Consider the following 19591-nt stretch of genomic DNA (forward strand, 5'->3'; position numbering starts at 1 on the left):
AGTGGCTGCCACATCACCCGACATCCACAACCTGAAACAGTGCGGGGTTGCTGCTTGCCTCTGCCTGTAACTACTGATGAGCTGCCTGCTGACGTCGTTGCACACGTCCCGTTTCAACAAAGACCAGGATCATGAACGTGTGAGAGAATGCTCCAAGCCTGTCTGCGTTGCTCTCGGGCTCATCCCCACGGCTTCTAGATGATCTGCATGCGCCTCCGTACGCTGCGCTGATGGCCGCTACCTTGCTCCAGGGAGCTGACGTTCACCAAGTTGGCGCCTCTTGCAGCCAGCTCCTGGTACTCCTGACTGCTGCCATTCACACGTGCAATCTGCACCCAAGTGCACCAAGGCAGACGTCAAACCACCTGGCCTTGAAGCTCTATGCCATGGCATGTGAGGGCAGGCTCAGTGACCAGAAGGGCTACACTTTTGGCAACAGGCGGCCATGCACCTGCTCCAACACGCCCCGCAGTACGCCCCATGGCAGCTCAACATTGCGGTCCCTCATCACTGCAGCCAGGGAGGACGTCGGTGTTACGATACATTGTGTGGCCATGGCCTGGTCAGGCACTGGCAGCGAACGCACTGGCGGGCACCGAGCCATGGTATGGCTCCTGGCCTGCTGCGCGCTGGCGCTGCTCGTGGATGCCCGGCTGCGTGAGATGGCTGTCAATGATGGCCAGCCCGAACCAATTTATCTGCAGTGGGAGAGAATGCAATGGCAACAGAAAGCTGGGCGGGGAGAGAAGCAGGGTCTGCATGGCTGCTCGCCGCCCTTCCGGTACAAAAGCAATTTCACATGCACTATTGCAGCTGCAGGGGCAGCCTCACCGGTGCATGGCTGTACTGCAGCCACGCGTGGTGCAGGTTGCTGCCCTGAAACTCGGGGTGCATCACTTCTGCATGAAGGCAGGGCATGGGTGCCCGCAGGCACGGTTAGCACTGCTCACACCCATGCTGACCGTTGTGGAAGTGACTTGCCTACGACTGAACTACAGGGCCGCATGAAAAAGAGGTTGGCAATGTTGGAGCCATGCACTCCCACCATCACGTCAGCCAGCTGCGCAGCTGCACAGCAACACCAAAGTGGACGCCGAGAGAAGGACAAAGTGACTACTGCTGGTGCCAATTGACAGGCCCGGGCCGGAAGGCAGTGCCGGTGCGCCCAGCCGCTCACCTGCCATGGCGTCGGGCAGCCCCATGAGGTCCCAGCGCCCACACTTGGCGGTATGCAGGGTGCCACTGGCCTCATCTCTGTACTTCCAGTTGGCGCAGCTGTCCAATAGCTGCTCTAAATTAAGCAGCTCACGAACACCAGCATTGGCACCCCTGGTCTGGAACAGCACCTGCCAAACACGCCGCTGCTGCTCCACATGCTGCTGTGGTGCTGGCACCCCAACAGGTTCTGCAGCCTGCAAGATGTCAGGGCACGGCGCCGGTGCCGCTGGCGGTGCCATTGGCATTGCCTTGTCTCCACTGCCGCTGCTGCTGGCATTGCTGACAATGTGGGGGGATGGTTGTGCCCATGAGAGGCTGAGCTGGGCCTGTTGCCATTGAGGACGATAGTGATCCACACTGTGCTGCGCGGCCTGCCATGCCGACAGTACCCCGCCCCATATGTCAGGAATGTCGCACAGCAGAGCACTGGCAAAGCAGCGGCTGTGCGTGCCTTCACGGCTGCTCAAGCTGCACCAGCAGGCAAAATGCAAAGCGGGTTGTGAGTAAGCAACTGGGCATCCTGGCAGCAGAACACAGTGGTTCGACGTGACACCGCTAGCACAGCGCAGCCAGAGACGATCGTTGCTCACTCTGCAAGTGTTGTGATTGGGTGCCGAGCCATGGGCTGCAGCAGCAGGCGTGACCAGGAGGGCAGGGCCAGCCCCCAGGGCATGTGCATGGCTACAACTGCACGCTCCGCCAGCTGTTGCCCTGCACAATAAGTGTCCACATTGGCAACCAAAGTCACCTGGCTTACAGCTCTCTGCAGGGTTACCCGAAGTCCAATTGGGCCTCGGGTTGATCTACTTCAACCAGTGCACACCAGAGGGCCGCTGCGCCTAACTATGCGCAATGCCAGACGCGACCCTCCTCCATGCAGTGCCCGGCAGCAGGGCAGCAGGCTGCATCAGGCGTTGCAGCATGCAAACCTGTTTGCGTGGCCACCAGCTGTTCGTACAGCCAGCCCGCTGTGTTGACCAGAGTGTGCCCGTAGTTGAAGGGCCACACCGTTTGCAGCAGCATCGGCACGTGACAGCTCCACTGCAGGCACAGGGGGCGGGGTGCAAGTGCACAGGGTGAGGCAGCGCCTGCCTGCCACCAGCGCTTGATATCGCTGTGAAGCAGACTCTACAGGAGTACTGGTACAGATACCTGAGGGTCGGCCAGCTCTTGGGACGGCTCGTATTGGCTGACAGGACGGAAGAGGAGCGGCTGGGGCAGGTGGAGGTCTGGGACTTGCATGTAGTCTGGATTGCTGGTGGATGGGTACGGGAAGTTGGCGTGCACCTGAGGGATCCAGGAGGGCAGCCGGCTGCGCGGGGCGCCAGCCTCGCTTGGCTGCAAATCCTTGCCGTGCAGTACGACGGCGGCCTGGTCGAAGCAAACGTGCTGCAGCTCCAAGCAGCCTTCTGGCACTGCTGGCAACACAGGGCAGTTGCTGGTCAGGTTGCCATTGATACCGATAGGTGGGGCTGCTTGCTTGCCGTGACTCATTTGATATTGTGGCACACGCGCGCGCGCCAGCACGCCTTGCCGCTGCCGCACGCAACGCGGCGACCACTGCGCCGGGGACACCAAGGATGATAGCGCCAGCAGCAGCGCTGCCGCCACGGTCCAAAGAAGGGACTGTGACCACTGTAAGTGCATCGTTGGTCTAAACCGGTGTGGTTTGGAGTCAGCGTCTCACGGCAATCATGAGACAAGTTCTCGCGTCTAAACCCAACTGTTGTCCTTTGGCTGGGAGCCGCCACTAAATAAAAAAGAAGAAGATGGAGAATAATACGGTAGAGACGCGTTGTCCAAAGTACTTACAAATCACGCGAGGTCCGCCGGGGTCGCGAACGCGGACCTGCACTGCTGGCAGCTGCTCGCTCGCGGACCTGCCCCTGGCTCGCCACGGCTTCCAACTCAAACCATCGGCCCGCGTCGCCGCCTTTGCCGCAGCCTGCCGCCTTGCCCCACCTCCGCTCTGCCGGTCACTACACGTAATCTCTATGTTGGGTCACATGCATCCGGAGGGGAGGTCCCCCACTCATCACCAGTTTATATTGAGCTACAGCCTTCGTTTCCACAGCACAACTTCACAATAAGTTTGCCAGCTGGCGGCGCCGCCTGCCGCCACCCTGGCGGTACACTTTACAGGACAGCCGGCTTGCTTTGCATGCTGCCAGGTACCCTGCCTGCCCCGTAGGAAGGAGCAGGGTCAGCAGTAGCAGCCGATGCGCGCCACGGTGCGCCTGCTGCTGCCGGAGCGCCGGCGCCGGCGGCGGCGCTGCCCAGGCGCCTGCCCAGCGCGCCTGGCATGCTGCGCTGGCGCAGGTTTGGTCCAGAGGAGGCTGAGGCACAGGGTGATGCGGCGCAGGTGGGCGCACTGTGAAGTAGGCACCCTCCCGAGGGATGCGAATGGATGGTGCGGGGAGGGCGACGGGCTGAACCCGCTGGCACCGATTTGGCCGTTGCAGCGCACTTGCCTGCATGTAGGACCACTGGCAGCAGCACAAAGGGGCTGGCACCCTCCGTATTGGCCAAGCGCAGGCTGCATGCGGCAGGCGTTGGGCAGGCGGCCAGGCAGTTCGTGCCCCTGGCGCCACGCTTTATTTCCCCTCCCTTTCCTCCCGCTCTCCTCCCTGCAGGCGCACTACAAGGGCATGCAGGAGTGCAGCCCCGTCATCCAGCACAGGCTTGAAACCAACCAGGCGAGTCGGCGTCGGGGCTGGCCGGGCTGTCGCTGCCGAGCTGCTGCCGGTACCGCCGCTCGTGCGCCGCCTCTGCTGCCGTGTGTTCCTGCAGGCCGCGGTGCTGCTGCTGGACGAAAAGGGCAGGTTCCTGCAGCACCTGCTGATGGCAGGTGAGGGGCGGCTGCCTGTGTCGTGTGTGCGTGTGCGGCTTGCTGGAGCCCCTGCGCATGCACGGTGCGAAGCACACGGTGCCGCACGCGGTGGGTGGCGGCGGCCACCCATGCACAATACTGCAGGCCTACTGGAGGCGTGCGAGGCCATCACGGCGCAGCAGCAGCTGGAGCGGCGGCACAAGTGGCTGCAAATCAAGCATAAGCTGTGAGGTGTACAGGGGGCCTCCTTTGGGGGAGAGACGACAGGTGTGGGACAGCGATGCGGTCTGAGCGACACTCTTGGCGCCAGATGCGGCAGCATCCAGCACCCTCCTGGCTTGATTTTGAGGTGTGTACTTCAGGCCGATGATTGGATGCTTTGCTTGCTTGTGCTCGTGACTCTGGGGCTTCCGCTGTAAGAGCGCGCGAGGGCGAGCACTGCTCTGGCAGATGCTTGCAGGGTACCATCGGCGGGTAGCTCTCTCCCACACTCGCCGCCTCACTCGATCACCTATACCTTATCCTCCAAACAAGCCATATCCCCATTTTTACCACTGGGGGAAGTTCTATGTAGGGCTACCTAGCCCTAGGGCCGCCTGGTGATGCGGGTTACCACCATGCGCCTGCGCCCTGACAGGCGCCACGAGGGCGGCGGCCAGGGCTTGCCAGGGCACGCAACCCGCAGCGCCGTGCGGCCTCTGTTTACGTTTGCACAACAGCTTACGTACATTTGAAGCCTTGCACCGCCCCTGAACTCCTGCGCCACCACGGTTCGCCCTTGCTTGCTGTGTAGCGGTGAGCAGCCTCTGGTATCCTGTGCTGGTTGTAGTTGCCTGCTGAGCGCGGGCGGCGCGAAGCTCCCAAGTCCCTCGCAGAAGCGCTCAGCCTGCCGCCGCCGCCCGCCGCCGCCGTGCTGCAGGCCCGCCTCTCCACGTAAGGTTTCAGCCATGAGCGAGGGACCAAGCGTCAGGACCTTTGCGTTGTTTGTGGTGTCCTTCTTCTGCCCCCCCATGGCGGTGAGGCTGCCTGCCTGCGCTTGCTGCGCTGGCCAGGAGCTCCACTCTGGCCTGCCGCCGCCGCCGCTCCTGCCTGTCCAGCCAAACTTCTGCAGCTGCTTCCGAGCGTGCCCTCTCACTTTCGTTCACACTTCTTGCCTGCCTGCCTGCCTGGCCTGCTGGCGCCCCCCCCCCCGCAGGTGCTGATATCGAGGGGGGAGATTGACAGCTACTTCTGGGTCAACCTGCTGCTCACGCTGGTGGGCTGGCTGCCCGGCGTGGCGCACGCCGTGTGGGTGCTCTGCTCCCGCAACCCCCTGGCACGTGAGTGCGGTGGTGGCACGGGACCGGCGCGCTTTGGTGTGCATGTGTGTGCGCTGGCGTCGGCACTGCCCGGTGGTATGCCGCGCCATGCCTCCCAGCTGGCGCACGTGTTGCCGCGCATGCCAGGGCCAGGTATGCAACCACGCAGCAACAGCAGCTCGCGTGCGAGCCTGCCTGCTCCCTGTTCTGCATGCCATCCCACGCAGAGGAGGAGATGTGGGCGGGCTACGCGGCGCTCACGCGGCCAAACGGCTACGTGTAGCACCAGAGGAGCTGGGCCGGCAGCGGGTTGCTGGCTGCCTGCAATGGAAGGATATCTGCGCCTTGATCCCATGATGTTTGACCTGTAGCAACTCGGCCTCCCTCCCAACAACAGTGCCTGGCAAACTGCGCCTGACCACCACATCCGACCCAGACTGGGGCGCAGCAGCATGGTGCCAGAGGCGGCTGGGTTCAGCACGAGGCTGCGCAGGGGGCAGCACCAGGCGGTGGCAGGCAGCGGCGGCAGGCGGCGGCAGCGACAGCGGCAGACTCTCTCCATGCTGTCCAGGCGCGCGCTCGACCCGCCGCGCCCCAAATCCCATGGAGATGCAGAAGCTTCTCAGCGTGCAAGGCGCCAGGCCATGCATGCCATATGTGGAGCCCCCCTCACGTTCCGTTCATGGGCTGCTGGCGCTGCTTGCCCAGGTGGCGCTGCCAAACGATATTGCACGTGCTGCAGAAGCGCTGAAAGGCATGTAGGGCAGCAGCCGAGCGTGCCGCAAGGTGTTGCATGGCGCGGGGCAAGTGGGGCGGGGGCGGGCTCTGGGTAACCCAAAGTGCATATGGGGGCTAGAATTGGCGCCCTGGCTTGCATGCGATGCGTGAGGGACCCGGGATGGGCACGTCAACTTTGCGCCCATGAAAAAAGAAAGAAACCGATCCGTTATCGGCTCCAGACACCTCACCTCCCTGCACCCCATCCAGGCTCCCTGCAGCCCCCAGCGCCTCATTCTCCCCCTCCTTCTCCTCCCACGCCCTTAGCAGCATGCAGACTGCTCTGAACGCTCGCTTTGGCGTGGCCCGCCCGGCCACCCGCGCTGCAGGCGCCCGCCGCAGCGCGGTGCAGCCTGTGCGCGCGGCAGCGGCGACTGAGAAGGAGATGACGGACGATCTGGGCTTCAAGCTGATGCGGCGGGGCGTGAAGGTGGCGGCCAAGGAGAGCATCCTGACCCCCAGGTGCGATGGCGAAGGACGGCAGCTGCCGGGCGCTCCAGGCGCCCCAAACCACCCCACATGGCGCAGTGCGTCACCTGGGGACGCAGCACAGCTCAGGGGTTGGCCCCTTCTGGCTGGGCGGTGGTAGGGCCACCGCCGCCGCCTGCCACCTCCGCTGTGCCGCTAACGCGTGCAGCCCTCCGCCTGCCCCCCTCCCCCCCAAAGGTTCTACACTACCGACTTTGACGAGGTGGATGACATCTTCAACCTGGAGAAGAACCCCAACCTGCCCATGGAGGAGCTGACCGCCATGCTGGAGGAATTCCGCAAGTGCGGACCCCTCCCTTCTTCTGAACGTCCTGGCAGGCCACACGGGCCGGCCAGCCAGCACGCCGCCCACGCGTTTGCACTACCGCCGTATCAATGGCGGCGCAACAGGGGCGGGCCGGCCGGGCCGCGTGCCGCGCCGCCGGCGATCCGGCGCCCGCGACGTCGCGGAGCGTGACTAACCCCCGCCCCTGCCTCTCACCTTCTTCCCTGCCGCCCCGCCCCGCAGGGACTACAACCAGAAGCACTTTGTGCGCAACGACGGCTTCCACGATGCCGCCGACGAGATCCAGGGACCCATGCGCAAGATCTTCATTGAGTTCCTGGAGCGCTCCTGCACCGCGGGTGCGCCCCCGGCAGCAGCAGCTTTTTGTGTTTTTTTCTTTCTTTGCGTGCCGCCGAGCAGCGCGATCGCAGCATCGCTCTAGGCTGGCAGCCCCGCCCAGCCCGACCGACACAGCAGCAGCAGCAGCTTTCTCCTCCTCTTATGCTCCCCGCTGTCCTCCTCTCCCCCTCCCACCTGCCGCAGAGTTCTCCGGCTTCCTGCTGTACAAGGAGCTGGGCCGCCGCCTGCAGAAGTCCAACCCCGTGGTGGCGGAGATCTTCACGCTGCTGGCCCGCGACGAGGCCCGCCACGCCGGCTTCATCAACAAGGCCCTGTCGGGTGAGGCGGCGGGGGTGGCTGGGGTGTGGCTGGCTGGGGTGCAGCGGCAGCCTGCCTGGCAGACCGTTTTGGCGGCGGCAGCGGTGCCGGCCTGGACCCAATCTGCACCCGCGCATGCACACACGTGGGCACAAAACGCACGCAGCGCCCGCCTGCGCCCTTGGACCGACCGCTCCCATGCCCTGCCCCCCGCCACCGGCCCCCCCGCAGACTTCAACCTTGCCCTCGACCTGGGCTTCCTCACCAAGAACCGCACCTACACCTTCTTCAAGCCCAAGTTCATCATCTACGCCACCTACCTGTCGGAGAAGATCGGGTACTGGCGGTACATCAGCATGTACCGCCACCTCCAGCGCAACCCCGACAACCAGCTGTACCCCATGTTTGAGTACTTTGAGAACTGGTGCCAGGACGAGAACCGCCACGGCGACTTCCTGACCGCGGTGCTCAAGGCGCGGCCGGAGCTGCTCAACGGCCTCGAGGCGCGGTGAGTGGGGCCGTGGTGTGTGTGTGTGTGTGTGTGTGTGTGTGTGTGAGGGCGGGGGATCAGGGCTAGGATGGGCCGCGCAGGGCCAGGCCACGCGTGGCGGCAGCAGCTACGCAGCAGCCACGGCAGCTTGCTCGCCCGTCTGCCTAGCGGCCCCACCGGCCAGGCCCCTCTCCCACTCGCCCTCTCACCCCCTTCTGACCCCGGCGCCGTCCCGCCCCCCGCCCCTCCCTTCCTTCCTGCAGCCTGTGGTCCCGCTTCTTCTGCCTCTCCGTCTACATCACCATGTACCTCAACGACCACTCCCGCTCCGCCTTCTACGGCGCCCTGGGCCTCAACACCACCCAGTTCAACCGCCACGTTATCATCGAGACCAACAACGCCACAGCACGGGTGTTCCCAGAGGTGCGCCCACTCCCACCCACCCGCCTGCTGCTGCGCGGCGCCTGGCCTGGCCTGGCCGGCGCCGACCCGGCCTGCCGACGGCCGGGCGTGGGCTGGCGTGCTGCGTGCTGACGCCGTGCCCTGGGCGCCTGCTGCTTGCACATCTGCCGCTCCCGCCCTCCCTCCTGCCCGCCGCCCTCCCGTGCCCTCACCCCCTGCTCCGCTCTGCTCCCTCCTTCGCGCCGCCGCCGCCCGAGCAGGTGCCCGACTGCGACGCCCCCGGCTTCTGGGATGTGATGGACCGCATGGTTGGCTACAACGAGAAGCTGATTGCCATCGACCGCAGCGAGGCACCCGAGTTCCTCAAGAAGCTGCAGAAGCTGCCCTACACCGAGCGCATCCTGGCGGGCTGCCTGCAGCTCTTCTTCATGCCCACCCTGCGCTCCGGCAGCTTCGACATCGAGGGCGCGGGCAGCTACCAGTACTGAGCGGGAAGCCGTCCGGTACCGGGCGCCGCCACGCGGGCGGCGCGAGCAGCAGCAGCAGCAGCCTTTTGTGCGGGACGCGCGCCCCAGCGGCGCGCCCCTCCCCAGTGTTTGTTTCCACCCATCCCCTTTTCCCGGCCTTCCTCTCCCGGCGGACGGCTTCCGCAGTCGCTTCCGGCAGCGCCCTGGCTGGCGCCCCAGCTGGGTGGCGCCTTGATGCGCCGCCCAGCCCCGCCAGCCGCCGGCCAGCCTGAGAAGAAGCACGCTCTAGCCAGCGGGGCTGCGGTGCACATTCCCGCGCCCCGTCCCCTGTTCCACACATGAACCTTGCGACCCCCGCCGCCACCTCCCCTGCCGCCTCCAGCCAACGCATGCCCCCACACATGCGTGCGCCCCCCCGTCGCGAGCGTTCGCATACTAGGCCCTGTTACCGGCATTTTATTTGCCCTTCTTCGTCCTTGTATTGTTTTTTGGTTTGTGTTCCCAACCTTTTCGCACCAATCAATCACACCATCACAGCAGCAGCACCAACCGAGAAGCAAGAAAACAGCACTGCTGTAACTGGAATCGACTGCGAGGGAGAGACAAGGGGTTTTGGGGCATGCAGCGGACAGTGGCAGCTTGCTGGACAGGCACCCACTTTCCCCTCTTTCCCCAAGCAGGGAGGGTGGAAAATGTTAAGGCTCGCTTCGAAGCGCAAACAACCTTGCAAGGGGGTGGCGCTCGCCAGCAGGGCATGGGCGGGGCGCTGAGGTGGACAGGTCTCCCTTGCGGAGTTTGCAGCCTGTCTTCGCGAATTGAACAATACATCCAGCTAATTTGGACGCGATTGACACTGCTGGGAGGCCTCCCTCCATCGGGGGGTTCTGAGGAGTGCCCGAGCTGCGAAGCAACCAGCGCCGCCCCGTCCGCCCTCGGCCTGCTGCCTGGCACTCGGCGCTCGAGGGCGGGCCCCAGCCCGCCCTCTCGCCTTTGCCTCGGCCGCGGCAGCCTGCCTCCCCCTCTCATGCCTTTGACGCACGCCTGTGCGCTCCTATTGCTGCTGCTAGCGGCCTGGGAGACGGCGGGCGCTCGAGAAGGCGATGCCGCAGAGCGCCCAGACAGAGGGGCGCGCGAGGGCGCGAGCAGCGGCGCGAGCAGCGGCAGCGGCGGCGGCCTGCTTCGCGCGCCGCGGCAGCTGCGCCAGGCCCGGCGAGGAGGCGTTGGACTGGGTCAGCCGCCCCCTGTGGTGGTGCTGTACACGCAGTTTGGGGCGATCCGCGTGAAGCTGCTGGAGGGGGTGGCTCCCCGCATCACTGCCCTGGTGTGGCACCTGGCTGCGGCGCGCAACTGCTCCACCACCTACACCTGCGCCTTCTACAGGTGGGGCCCGCGCGGCTGCGGGGAGCCGCCGCTGGCGCTTGTACCTGCCCCTGCTGCCCTGCAGGCAGCCCCACGGGATGCTGACCCCATGTCTGCAGCGGCCGGTGGCGGGAGGTGCAGAGGCAGCGGCGGCGGGGGCAGCGCTCTCCGGCTGGCTCCTGTGCTGGCACCGACTCGCGGCCATGCCGCTCCATTGCTCGGCTGCGCTGCAGGAACGAGGCGCGGCCGCAGTCTGGGCCGGGGCCGCCTTACGCGCTGCTGCAGGGGCGCATGCATGACCTGGCAGAGGCGAGCTGGGCTGCCAGTCTCAGATCCCCCGCCGCAAGCTGTGCCGTGGTGGTTTGGCCGCCGCCGTTGCAGCGGCCGCCGCCGTGCACGCGTGTTTGGGCGTGCTGGGGCGCTTTTGTCCGCAGTCCTGCCGCTTTTGCCGCTTGGCAGCCCTGCCCTCACACCCTGACACGCACACGCCGCTCCCATCCCCTTCACCACATTCCGATGCACACACACATGCACACACGAATGTACACACACACATGCGCCACCCACCCCGCCGCCGCTTAGCAGGACCCTCCATGGGAGGGCGTCATCGAGGTGAAGCGGGGCCACGTGTGCTTCATCCCCGGCGGCAAGGACTTCTTCATAGCGCTGGGGGACCACCCAGAGTGGGGCAAGTCACACCCGGTGGGTGGGCAGGGCGGGCGCCCCGGCGTGCACGCTGTGTGGGGGGCTGGGAGTGGGCGGGGCCGACGCGCCTCCCCGTGCTTCCCACCCGATGCCTCCGGCTTGCTCATCTGCACACATGTGCACACGCACCACCCCTGTCCCTTACCAGCCGATGCCCCGGGCTCGCTCATCTCTACAACAAACACATGCACGCACACCGGCCTTCTCCCTTGCCGCCTCCAGTGCTGGGGCCTGGTGGAGGAGTGGTTTGCCACAGACCTCATCATCGCGCAGGCATACAAGTAAGTGAGGGGAGGCCGCAGCCTGGAACTGCTGGGGCTGCAGCTGGTGCTGGCTGGTGCTGGAGGCTGGGGTTGTGGGCTTTCTGCATGCGCTGCCGATCGTCTTGGCGGCTTCCGTGCCGCATCGTGCGCCAGCTGCCGGCCGCCTCGCTCGCCTGCTCTTGCGCTTGCTGCGCCCCACCCCGCCAACTGCCTCCATTCACTGTGCTGCCCTGCCCGCCAACTCAGCGCTTCCCCCAACTCCGCTGCCCGCTCACCTCCCCTGCAGCCCCTGGACGCACCCAGACCACGGCACAGTGCTGCGCATCCTCACAATTGAGGTGCCTTACACGATGGCTGTGGAGGGGGACCGCACATACGGCGGCATGCTGGGAAGCCTGCGCTGACCTCCACACGCCTCCCTGCCGCCATTTCACCGCCTCCCTGCCCCCTTGTATCGCGTGGTGACGTTGTAAGCAAATGATTCAGTCACCAGCACTGAAGGCAACAGAGAGAAAACTGGCACCCTGTCCAGCTTTCCCTGTCCCTCACAGGAGGCTCACTCAGCCTTCAGCCCGCTGGCCAGCTGCGCCCCGCCAAGCAGCTTCTGCTGCAGCTGCTCCCGCTGCTGGCGCTGCCGGCGTGGCCTGTGCGCTGCTGGCGGCCTCCTCCTCCTGCTCCCAGGCAGCCTGCTTCTGCGGCTGCCGGGAACGCAAGAAGAGGAGCCAGGCGGCAAAGCAGGCCACCCGGAGCGTCCAGTTGAGCTGCTGCAAGGGGCGCAGCAGGCACGGCACAAGTTCCTTGGGCAACAGCCACATCCACTGCCGGCAGATGGCGCCTGGGATCAGCCAGGCTTGCACCTGCCAGCCTGCCATTCCACCATACACACCTGGGAGTTGGTGCTGATGAGGCCTGCCCCCGCCAGCTGCAGCACCCAGGGCGTGGTGTGGCGCAGGCAGGTGGAGTGCCAGGCGCGGTACCGCTGGCGGCGTACTGCCAGCCCCGCCGCCAGTGTGCCGATGCACATGAGGAACCTGCGGTACATGCATGATAGGGCACATCGAACATGGCACAGCATGGTGCAGCGTGGCTCAGCGTGGCTCAGCATGGCACAGAGCCACGGCGCCAGCGGAGGCAGCGGCTCGGCAGGCGCCGCGGGGCACGCGACGCGGGTTTGGGGGCGTCGAACCATATCGCGCCATGCTGACCGCGGCTGCGACGCTCAGCTCGTGCCGCCGGTTAAGACCCACTAAGACCGGGTCTGGGAGCACTGGCCGGGGGCGGCCATCACCGGCCAGGCCGGCCAAGGCCAAGCGGGAGGGCGCCCAGGCTGCTCTGCTATAGAGCTTCCAAACGGCCCCATTACCCAAGTTGTGGAACAGTTAGCCGGTTGTGATGGCCAGGCGGTGGTTGGGGAGACGGCCAGGCTCAGCAGCCCTCACCGCATGCAGGTGCTGGCCTGCTAGCCTGAAGCAAGTGCTCCCAGGGTTCAGCTTTGGCTGCCAACCAGGCAGACCAGAAATATGGGCAACCTACTTCACTCACCTGTGGTGTGCTGCTGCAGCAAACTCGTGGCGCACTGCTGGGGCTATTGCAGCCAGGCTGTGACACGTGTCAGGCATCCAGGGGCACTGCAGAGCCAGCTGCCAGCTGGTAGACCAGTACCACCAGATGGTGCGCGCACAAACATTCTCCCCATCCCTCTCCTCCCGCGCCCCAAGCAGCATGCAGGCTGCTCTGAACGCTCGCTTTGGCGTGGCCCGACCGGCCACCCGCGCTGCAGGCGCCCACCGCAGCGCGGTGCAGCCTGTGCGCGCGGCAGCGGCGACTGAGAAGGAGATGACGGACGATCTGGGCTTCAAGCTGATGCGGCGGGGCGTGAAGGTGGCGGCCAAGGAGAGCATCCTGACCCCCAGGTGCGATGGCGAAGGACGGCAGCTGCCGGGCGCTCCAGGCGCCCCAAACCACCCCACATGGCGCAGTGCATCACCTGGGGACGCAGTACAGCTCAGGGGTTGGCCCCTTTCTGGCTGGGCGGTGGTAGGGCCGCCGCCGCCGCCTGCCACCTCCGCTGTATTCAAATTCATTCATTCAGCACACAGACCGGCCGCCTCTTGCTCGAGGGCAGCCCACTTTGGCCTGGGCAGCCCGGGCCGCCCTCCCCCCCGGGCGCATGTTCGGTGTTGGAGGGGTGTGCCCAGCGATAGGGGGGCCCTGAAGGCATGCGCCGAGGCCGGGAAGCGTGGTTCGGCGATGCTGCACGCTTGGCGATTTGAACATAACCACGTGCCGCCGAGCTGCGGCCGCGTTTTCCGGCCCACGGTCTACGGTCGCAGCCACGGGACTCGGCGCCACGGCGTTTGGGCCCAAGCTTGCTGCCGCCGCAGCCGCCGTGCCCGGGGGGCAGCGCGGCGGCGGCGGCGGCACGCTGCGACGCCCCCGTGCTGCCGAGCTGCGGACGAAGGGGCTGCCAGAAGCCCACGGCCACAGCCACGGGACTCGGCGGCACGGCGTTTCGGTCCACGGCTTGCTGCCGCCGCCGTCGCAGGGGTGCTGCCTGCGGCGGCGGCGGCACGGCGTTTGGGTCCACGGCTTGCTGCCGCTGCCGCCGACGCAGGGGTGCTGCCTGCGGCGGCGGCAGTAGCGCACGTGGCAACCCCCCGCGTTTCCTTGTCTCCCATCCACCGGACCCCGTCCTGCACTTCACTTTGTTTAGGGAGGGGCTGCTCACTGCTCATTGCTCATTGCTCATCGCACACTGCTCAGCGCTCATTGCCCTATATCCCACCCAGCCGCAGGACTCTACTGCCGCCCGCGCCCCGCCCCATCTGGCCGCTTGCGCGCCCCATCCCCCCTCGATGGGGCCCGCCCACACCGGGGCCTCCCCCCTCCCGCCCACTGCTTTCTCAACGGCCCCGAGCCGGGGCTGCCCTCATTGCATACATAGTGCGCCTTTCTCTGCTTTTCTAGTGACCTAGCGTTCCGCACTGCCGTTTGGCCAGCCCATGCTCCCGTACCGATGTGTTTCTCCCCAATGCGCCATGCCACTATGCCAGTCATAAACACGTTTCGATGCGTGCCCTGTCAGCTGCTTGCGTTGCGTGTCGCCTTGCTCCACCCCTGTTTTATTGCTTTCGCCCGGTTCCCGTCCCGTTTCGGCGGGGAGTCTATGTTGCAAGCTAGTTCTTGCTTTACCAGACTTAAAGCCCACACAAGCAAGCAAGCAAGCTGTGCCGCTCACGCGTGCAGCCCTCCGCCTGCCCCCCTCCCCCCCAAAGGTTCTACACCACCGACTTTGACGAGGTGGATGACATCTTCAACCTGGAGAAGAACCCCAACCTGCCCATGGAGGAGCTGACCGCCATGCTGGAGGAATTCCGCAAGTGCGGACCCCTCCCTTCTTCTGAACGTCCTGGCAGGCCACACGGGCCGGCCAGCCAGCACGGCGCCCACGCGTTTGCACTACCGCCGTATCAATGGCGGCGCAACAGGGGCGTGCCGCGCCGCCGGCGATCCGGCGCCCGCGACGTCGCGGCGCGTGACTAACCCGCGCCCCTGCCTCTCGCCTTCTTCCCTGCTGCCCCACAGGGACTACAACCAGAAGCACTTTGTGCGCAACGACGGCTTCCACGATGCCGCCGACGAGATCCAGGGACCCATGCGCAAGATCTTCATCGAGTTCCTGGAGCGCTTCTGCACCGCGGGTGCGCCCCCGGCAGCAGCAGCTTTTTGTGTTTTTTTCTTTCTTTGCGTGCCGCCGAGCAGCGCGATCGCAGCATCGCACTAGGCTGGCAGCCCCGCCCAGCCTGACCGACACAGCAGCAGCTTTCTCCTCCTCTTATGCTCCCCGCTGTCCTCCGCTCCCCCTCCCACCTGCCGCAGAGTTCTTCGGCTTCCTGCTGTACAAGGAGCTGGGCCGCCGCCTGCAGAAGTCCAACCCCGTGGTGGCGGAGATCTTCACGCTGGCCCGCGACGAGGCCCGCCACGCCGGCTTCGTCAACAAGGCCCTGTCGGGTGAGGCGGCGGGTGCGGCTGGGGTGTGGCTGGCTGGGGAGCAGCGGCAGCCTGCCTGGCAGACCGTTTCGGCGGCGGTGCCGGCCTGGACCCAACCTGCACCCGCGCGTGCACACGCGTGGGCACAGCAGGCACGCACAGCAGGCGCAACACGCACGCAGCGCCCGCCTGCGCCCTTGGACCGACCGCTCCCATGCCCTGCCCCCCGCCACCGGCCCCCCCGCAGACTTCAACCTGGCCCTTGACCTCGGCTTCCTCACCAAGAACCGCACCTACACCTTCTTCAAGCCCAAGTTCATCATCTACGCCACCTACCTGCCGGAGAAGATCGGGTACTGGCGGTACATTAGCATGTACCGCCACCTCCAGCGCAACCCCGACAACCAGCTGTACCCCATGTTTGAGTACCTTGAGAACTGGTGCCAGGACGAGAACCGCCACGGCGACTTCCTGACGCGGTGCTCAAGGCGCGGCCGGAGCTGCTCAACGGCCTCGAGGCGCGGTGAGTGGGGCCGTGGTGTGTGTGTGTGTGTGTGTGTGTGAGAGCGGGGGTCAGGGCTAGGCTGGGCCGCGCAGGGCCAGGCCACGCGTGGTGGCAGCAGCTATGCAGCAGCCACGGCAGCTTGCTCGCCCGTCTGCCTCGTGGCCCCACCGGCCAGGCCCCTCTCCCACTCGCCTCTCACCCCCTTCTGACCCCGGCGCCGTCCCGCCCCCCTCCCCTCCCTTCCTTCCAGCAGCCTGTGGTCCCGCTTCTTCTGCCTCTCCGTCTACATCACCATGTACCTCAACGACCACTCCCGCTCCGTCTTCTTCGGCGCCCTGGGCCTCAACACCACCCAGTTCAACCGCCACGTTATCATCGAGACCAACAACGCCACAGCACGGGTGTTCCCAGAGGTGCGCCCACTCCCACCCACCCGCCTGCTGCTGCGCGGCGCCTGGCCTGGCCTGGCCGGCGCCGACCCGGCCTGCCGACGGCCGGGCGTGGGCTGGCGTGCTGCGTGCTGACGCCGTGCCCTGGGCGCCCGCTGCTTGCACATCTGCCGCTCCCGCCCTCCCTCCTGCCCGCCGCCCTCCCGTGCCCTCACCCCCTGCTCCGCTCTGCTCCCTCCTTCGCGCCGCCGCCGCCCGAGCAGGTGCCCGACTGCGACGCCCCCGGCTTCTGGGATGTGATGGACCGCATGGTTGGCTACAACGAGAAGCTGATTGCCATCGACCGCAGCGAGGCACCCGAGTTCCTCGAGAAGCTGCCCTACACCGAGCGCATCCTGGTGGGCTGCCTGCAGCTCTTCTTCATGCCCACCCTGCGCTCCGGCAGCTTCGACATCGAGGGCGCGGGCAGCTACCAGTACTGAGCGGGAAGCCGTCCGGTACCGGGCGCCGCCACGCCGGCGGCGCGAGCAGCAGTCTTTTGTGCGGGACGCGCGCCCCAGCGGCGCGCCCCTCCCCAGTGTTTGTTTCCACCCATCCCCTTTTCCCGGCCTTCCTCTCCCGGCGGACGGCTTCCGCAGTCGCTTCCGGCAGCGCCCTGGCTGGCGCCCCAGCTGGGTGGCGCCTTGATGCGCCGCCCAGCCCCGCCAGCTCTCGGCCAGCCTGAGAAGAAGCACGCTCTAGCCAGCGGGGCTGCGGCGCACATTCCCGCGCCCCGTCCCCTGTTCCACACATGAACCTTGCAACCCCCGCCGCCACCTCCCCTGCCGCCTCCAGCCAACGCATGCCCCCACACATGCGTGCGCCCCCCCATCGCGAGCGTTCGCATACTAGGCCCTGTTACCGGCAGTGTATTTGCCCTTCTTTGTCCTTGTATTTATTTTTGGTTTGTGTCCCCAACCTTTTCCAACCAATCAATCACACCACCACAACTGCAGCACCCACCGAGAAGCATGAAAACAGCCCTGTGTAAATGCAACCGACCGCGAGGGAGAGATGAGGGGGTGCGGGGTTTGCAGCGGACACTGGCAGCTTGCTGGACAGGCACCCACTTTCCCCTCTTTCCCCAAGCAGGGAGGGTGGAAAATGTTAGGGCTCGCTTCGAAGCGCAAACAACCTTGCAAGGGGGTGGCGCTCGCCAGCAGGGCATGGGCGGCGCTGAGGTGGACAGGTCTCCCTTGCGGAGTTTGCAGCCTGTCTTCGCGAATTGAACAATACATCCAGCTAATTTGGACGCGATTGACACTGCTGGGAGGCCTCCCTCCATCGGGGGGTTCTGAGGAGTGCCCGAGCTGCGAAGCAACCAGCGCCGCCCCGTCCGCCCTCGGCCTGCTGCCTGGCACTCGGCGCTCGAGGGCGGGCCCCAGCCCGCCCTCTCGCCTTTGCCTCGGCCGCGGCAGCCTGCCTCCCCCTCTCATGCCTTTGACGCACGCCTGTGCGCTCCTATTGCTGCTGCTAGCGGCCTGGGAGACGGCGGGCGCTCGAGAAGGCGATGCCATTGCACAAGTCGCACATGTGCAACCTTCTGTCAAGCCTGTCACTACCCACCACCAGCAAGTATGATAAACAGTCTCTTTGCAGAATGGAATAAGTAAACAGACTCTTTGCAGCCACACAACGTTTGCAAAGGGTTGGACGTCAGCAGCCCAGCCTGCGCTCCACAAGCCTCCCTAGGAGAGGCCTAGGCCACCACAGGGCTGCCGCCAGTTCACCACCTCCATGCCCCCGTCCATCGCACGGTGACGCTGTACGCAACTGATTCAGTTACCAGCACTGAAGGCAAAAGGTAGAAAACTGGCACCCTGTCCAGCTTTCCCTGTCCCTCACAGGAGGCTGTCACTCAGCCTTCAGCCCGCTGGCCAGCTGCGCCCCGCCAAGCAGCTTCTGCTGCAGCTGCTCCCGCTGCACACGCTGCCGCTGCCGCAGCTGCTGCTCCCGGCTGCCGCTGTCAGCTGCTGCCGCACCTGGCGCTGCCGCCGCTGGCGCGGCCTGTGCGCTGCTGGCGGCCTCCTCCTCCTGGCCCCAGGCAGCCTGCAGCTGCGGCTGCCGGGGACGCACGAAGAGGAGCCACGCAGCAAAGCAGGCCACCCGGAGCGTCCAGTTGAGCTGCTGCAAGGGGCACAGCAGGCATGGCAACAAATGCCTTGGGCAGCAGCCACATCCACTGCCGGCAGCTGGCGCCTGGGATCAGCCAAGCTTGGGTCGCCTGCTGGCCTGCCGTTCCACCATACGCACCAGCACAGCCCACCCACCCACCCAGCCCTGAACACACAAGCACCCATATACACACCTGGGAGTTGGTGCTGATGAGGCCCGCCCCCGCCAGCTGCAGCACCCAGGGCGTGGTGTGGCGCAGGCGGGTGGAGTGCCAAGCGCGGTACCGCTGGCGGCGTACTGCCAGCCCCGCCGCCAGTGTGCCGATGCACATGAGGAACCTGCGGTACATGCATGATAGGGCACATCGAACATGGCACAGCATGGTGCAGCGTGGCTCAGCGTGGCTCAGCATGGCACAGAGCCACGGCGCCAGCGGAGGCAGCGGCTCGGCAGGCGCCGCGGGGCAGGCGGCGCAGCAGGCGCGTGTGCCCTGCGCACCCAAACACTCCCGCCACAATCAAGATGACCTTCTGCAGCGCCTCCCTGCACGCACACACAGCACAGAGGAGGGTCGTGTTGGAGCGACATGGAGCGACGCGGGCAGTGCCGCCTCAATCGCCATCCACCACCCCTGGTGCACGGCATGCCCCGTCACCTCCCGCAGGGCACTCCCCGCCGAAACCCGCTGCGGCTCTGCTCCACATGCCAGCCGCTGCACCCCACGTCGACACAAAGCACCCACGCACACGCACACACACACGCACGCATCCTCCCGGCTTGCCTGGACTCTGCTGCGTGCGGCCCCTCGATGCCCAGGCTGACCACCGTGAGCACGGCGGCGATGAACAAGCCCGACACCGCCAGCTTGAAGATGCAGGAGAAGGCGGAAAGGACGGGGCCCAGCAGGCAGTACAGCCGGATCAGGCGCTCCCCCAGCGGGCTGCGTACCGCCCAGGGCCCCAGCAGCAGCAGCGCGGTGCCGGCGCCGGCGCTGGCCGCCAGGGCGGGCGCAAAAGCTGGGGACACGGGGAGGGTGCAGGGCTCTGGGGCCGCTGGCTCCCCTAGCTGCCCCGGCTGCACGATGATAAGCGTGCTGTCGCCCACCGCCGGCACGGTGGCATTGCAGCTGCTGCCCGGCGCCGCCGATGGTGGCGGGGGTGGGGCGCCCCCGGCGCTGCCGGCGCCTTCGTGGCCACGGCAGTGTTTGGAGAGGTGGGAGAGGCGGCGCCGGCTGCGCTGGCGTGTGCCAGACGACCGGCGGCGGACGTGGCCCGCCGCCTCCTCCTCCTCCACCACCACCTGGGGCGGTCCGGGGGGGGCGGGCGGTGGAGGG

The 19591-nt window shown here is 66.3% G+C and overlaps 5 protein-coding genes across 5 annotated transcripts; 4 read left to right on the top strand and 1 right to left on the bottom strand.

Annotated features, from left to right (window-relative positions):
* Positions 1–83: 83 nt before the first annotated feature.
* On the bottom strand, positions 84–2865 carry CHLNCDRAFT_57579 (expressed protein; the record flags this gene model as incomplete). The annotated part of the gene is made up of 9 exons (XM_005848344.1): positions 84–329; positions 452–510; positions 587–698; positions 832–899; positions 982–1068; positions 1178–1686; positions 1809–1929; positions 2148–2259; positions 2371–2865. The coding sequence occupies 9 exons, from the start codon at positions 2863–2865 to the stop codon at positions 195–197; spliced, it is 1698 nt and encodes a 565-aa protein (XP_005848406.1). The 3' UTR covers positions 84–194.
* A 655-nt stretch (positions 2866–3520) lies between these two features.
* On the top strand, positions 3521–5629 carry CHLNCDRAFT_144706 (hypothetical protein; the record flags this gene model as incomplete). The annotated part of the gene is made up of 7 exons (XM_005848148.1): positions 3521–3580; positions 3852–3884; positions 4009–4066; positions 4193–4274; positions 4968–5064; positions 5244–5367; positions 5574–5629. 7 exons carry the CDS (start codon positions 3521–3523, stop codon positions 5627–5629), a joined length of 510 nt encoding a protein of 169 aa, XP_005848210.1.
* An 879-nt stretch (positions 5630–6508) lies between these two features.
* CHLNCDRAFT_48731 (hypothetical protein) lies at positions 6509–8914 on the top strand (the record flags this gene model as incomplete). Its single annotated transcript, XM_005848149.1, has 7 exons — positions 6509–6585; positions 6790–6894; positions 7121–7236; positions 7421–7555; positions 7766–8042; positions 8288–8447; positions 8687–8914. 7 exons carry the CDS (start codon positions 6509–6511, stop codon positions 8912–8914), a joined length of 1098 nt encoding a protein of 365 aa, XP_005848211.1.
* Positions 8915–9917: 1003 nt separating this feature from the next.
* On the top strand, positions 9918–11624 carry CHLNCDRAFT_144708 (hypothetical protein; the record flags this gene model as incomplete). Its single annotated transcript, XM_005848150.1, has 5 exons — positions 9918–10273; positions 10486–10612; positions 10838–10954; positions 11180–11238; positions 11507–11624. The coding sequence occupies 5 exons, from the start codon at positions 9918–9920 to the stop codon at positions 11622–11624; spliced, it is 777 nt and encodes a 258-aa protein (XP_005848212.1).
* Positions 11625–12942: 1318 nt separating this feature from the next.
* CHLNCDRAFT_144710 (hypothetical protein) lies at positions 12943–16586 on the top strand (the record flags this gene model as incomplete). The annotated part of the gene is made up of 7 exons (XM_005848151.1): positions 12943–13133; positions 14496–14600; positions 14806–14921; positions 15100–15231; positions 15458–15689; positions 15966–16128; positions 16368–16586. 7 exons carry the CDS (start codon positions 12943–12945, stop codon positions 16584–16586), a joined length of 1158 nt encoding a protein of 385 aa, XP_005848213.1.
* Positions 16587–19591: the final 3005 nt, after the last annotated feature.

The sequence above is a fragment of the Chlorella variabilis genome, assembly GCF_000147415.1.
Source record: "Chlorella variabilis unplaced genomic scaffold CHLNCscaffold_8, whole genome shotgun sequence".
NCBI lineage: Eukaryota > Viridiplantae > Chlorophyta > Trebouxiophyceae > Chlorellales > Chlorellaceae > Chlorella > Chlorella variabilis.